Raw genomic sequence first — 1,942 nt, 5'->3', positions numbered from 1 at the left:
AAAGACAAACACCAGGTGCTGCTAACAAGAGAAGAGGAATAAAAGGGGACACTGAAAAGTGTTGGCGGACAAGTCCCACAATGGAACTCTGTGTGTGCAGCCTCATTTTCTCCTTCAGAACACACAGGAGAGGGGGCAAAAAGTGGGGGTTGGGACCCCATAACTCTTCGGGGGAGAAACTGGGGATTGAGGGGACCATGAAAAAGTGGAAGGAACAGGGAGAAGGGTGGAAAAGGAAGGGTGGGCTGGTGGGTCAGATGGTCCCATGGGGGTCTTTGGGCACAGGGGGGTTGGGAAAGGGGGGTGGCCCCCCTGAGTTCTCGACTTCCTGTGGGGTGCTGGGGGCTGCTGGATCCAACCTCAGCCTTGGATTATGCCAACACTTTCAGTTTAGAGGAATTACAGAGGTGTGACTGAACCACTTTTGTCCCCCAGGTTTTAATGATGGCAAATCAGATCTACCGATAGAAAGGAATTATTTAGGGCACCAAATGATCAGACAAAAGATCTTCATCAGAATTACTTACTGCACAATATAAACACTAAAACTACCAGGAGTACAGGATAAGATAGAGCAGTGATCTACCCTAAAGCAATTGTTGAAGCAATTCTACTAAAGCTGGCACAAAAGCAAGAATTCTTAATTACAAATGGATGTAACTCCCCCAGACCAACGCTCATGGGAGACCTCTGCTCTCAACCTCCAGGACTGACCTTGGGGGGTCCCCAGCCAAGGCAGGAATCTCCACACCCCCCAAGAAGGGTTCTGTTGGAAGAACCTGCCCCTGGGAAAGGGGACTGGTCCTTTGTGGTCGAAAGGGATGGACTGACAGTCATTGGACTCCAGGGGTTGCCTCAGCACCAGGGGGTTCATTCGGGGTGGAAGCAGTGGCCAAAGCATTTCCTGCAGTCGGGGCACTAATAGGGCTTCCTTACTGGTGGGTCTGTTGGTGTCTGGTCAAGCCAGACCTCTGGGTGTAGCTCTTCCCACACTCCCCACACTTGTAGGGCCTCTCCTCGGTGTGGATGCGCCGGTGGGTGACAAGGTGGGAATTGCGTTTGAACTCCTTCCCGCAGTCGGTGCAGTGGAAGGGCCTCTCATCTGTGTGCGTCCGCTCATGCTCGAGGAGAGTTGAGCTGGTCTGAAACCTGTCCCCACATTGCCAGCACTTGTAGGGTCGTTCCCCAATGTGGGTGGGGAGGTGGGAGCGCTGGTGGACGTGGAGGTGAGAGCTGTTGGTGAAGCTCTTCCCACACTCCCCACATGAGTAGGGCCTCTCCCCAGTGTGGATGCGTTGGTGGATGTGGAGGCTGGAGCTGTCAGTGAAGCTCTTTCCACATTCCCCACACCTGTAGGGCCGCTCCCCGGTGTGGATGCGCTGGTGTTTGCGGAGGTTGCCACTGGTCCTGCAGCTCTTTCCACATTCCCCACATGTGTAAGGACATTCCCCAGTGTGGATGCGCTGGTGAGTGAGAAGGTTGGACCTCTGGTTAAAGTTCTTCCCACATTCCCTACACGAGTAGGGCTGTTCCCCAGTGTGGATGCGCTGGTGGATGAGGAGGTTGCCAGTGTTCCTGAAGCTCTTCCCACATTCCCCACACGGGTAGGGCCGTTCCCCAGTGTGGATGTGCTGATGGGTGAGGAGCTTGGAGCTCTGACTGAAGCTCTTCCCACATTCCAAGCACCTGAAGGGCTTCTCCCTGCTGGGAGGCTGCTCAGGGACCACCAGCTTGGAGCTCTGGCTCAAGCTCCGGCTGCCTTCCTGGCACAGGCTGAGTCTTTCCTCCTGGGAGCACCCTGGGCTGGCTTTGGAGCCCCTCCTCCGGGGAGATGTCCTGGCTTTTTCCTCCCCGCTGCCTTCCTGCGCCGGGGAGCCCTTCAAAACAGCCTCTCCCACCAGGTTCTGCGGGGGGCATTTGTCCTCCGTGCTCTCCATCCTCA

The 1,942-nt window shown here is 55.6% G+C and overlaps 1 protein-coding gene across 1 annotated transcript; it reads right to left on the bottom strand.

The window, feature by feature from the left end:
* Nucleotides 1-290: 290 nt before the first annotated feature.
* LOC115307098 (zinc finger protein 239-like) lies at nt 291-1,937 on the bottom strand. The gene has a single exon (XM_029957982.1). The coding sequence runs from the start codon at nt 1,935-1,937 to the stop codon at nt 933-935; it is 1,005 nt and encodes a 334-aa protein (XP_029813842.1). The 3' UTR covers nt 291-932.
* Between the last annotated feature and the right edge of the window lie 5 nt (nt 1,938-1,942).

This window comes from Manacus vitellinus, unplaced genomic scaffold (genome assembly GCF_001715985.3).
Source record: "Manacus vitellinus isolate BGI_N305 unplaced genomic scaffold, ASM171598v3 scaffold_132_pilon, whole genome shotgun sequence".
Taxonomy (NCBI): domain Eukaryota; kingdom Metazoa; phylum Chordata; class Aves; order Passeriformes; family Pipridae; genus Manacus; species Manacus vitellinus.
This window is presented reverse-complemented; position numbering and strand designations above follow the sequence as displayed.

What these genes read in the sequence shown, in the direction of transcription:
- LOC115307098 (XM_029957982.1), bottom strand. Translation starts at nt 1,937, where the DNA reads ATGGAGAGCACGGAGGACAAATGCCCCCCGCAGAACCTGGTGGGAGAG.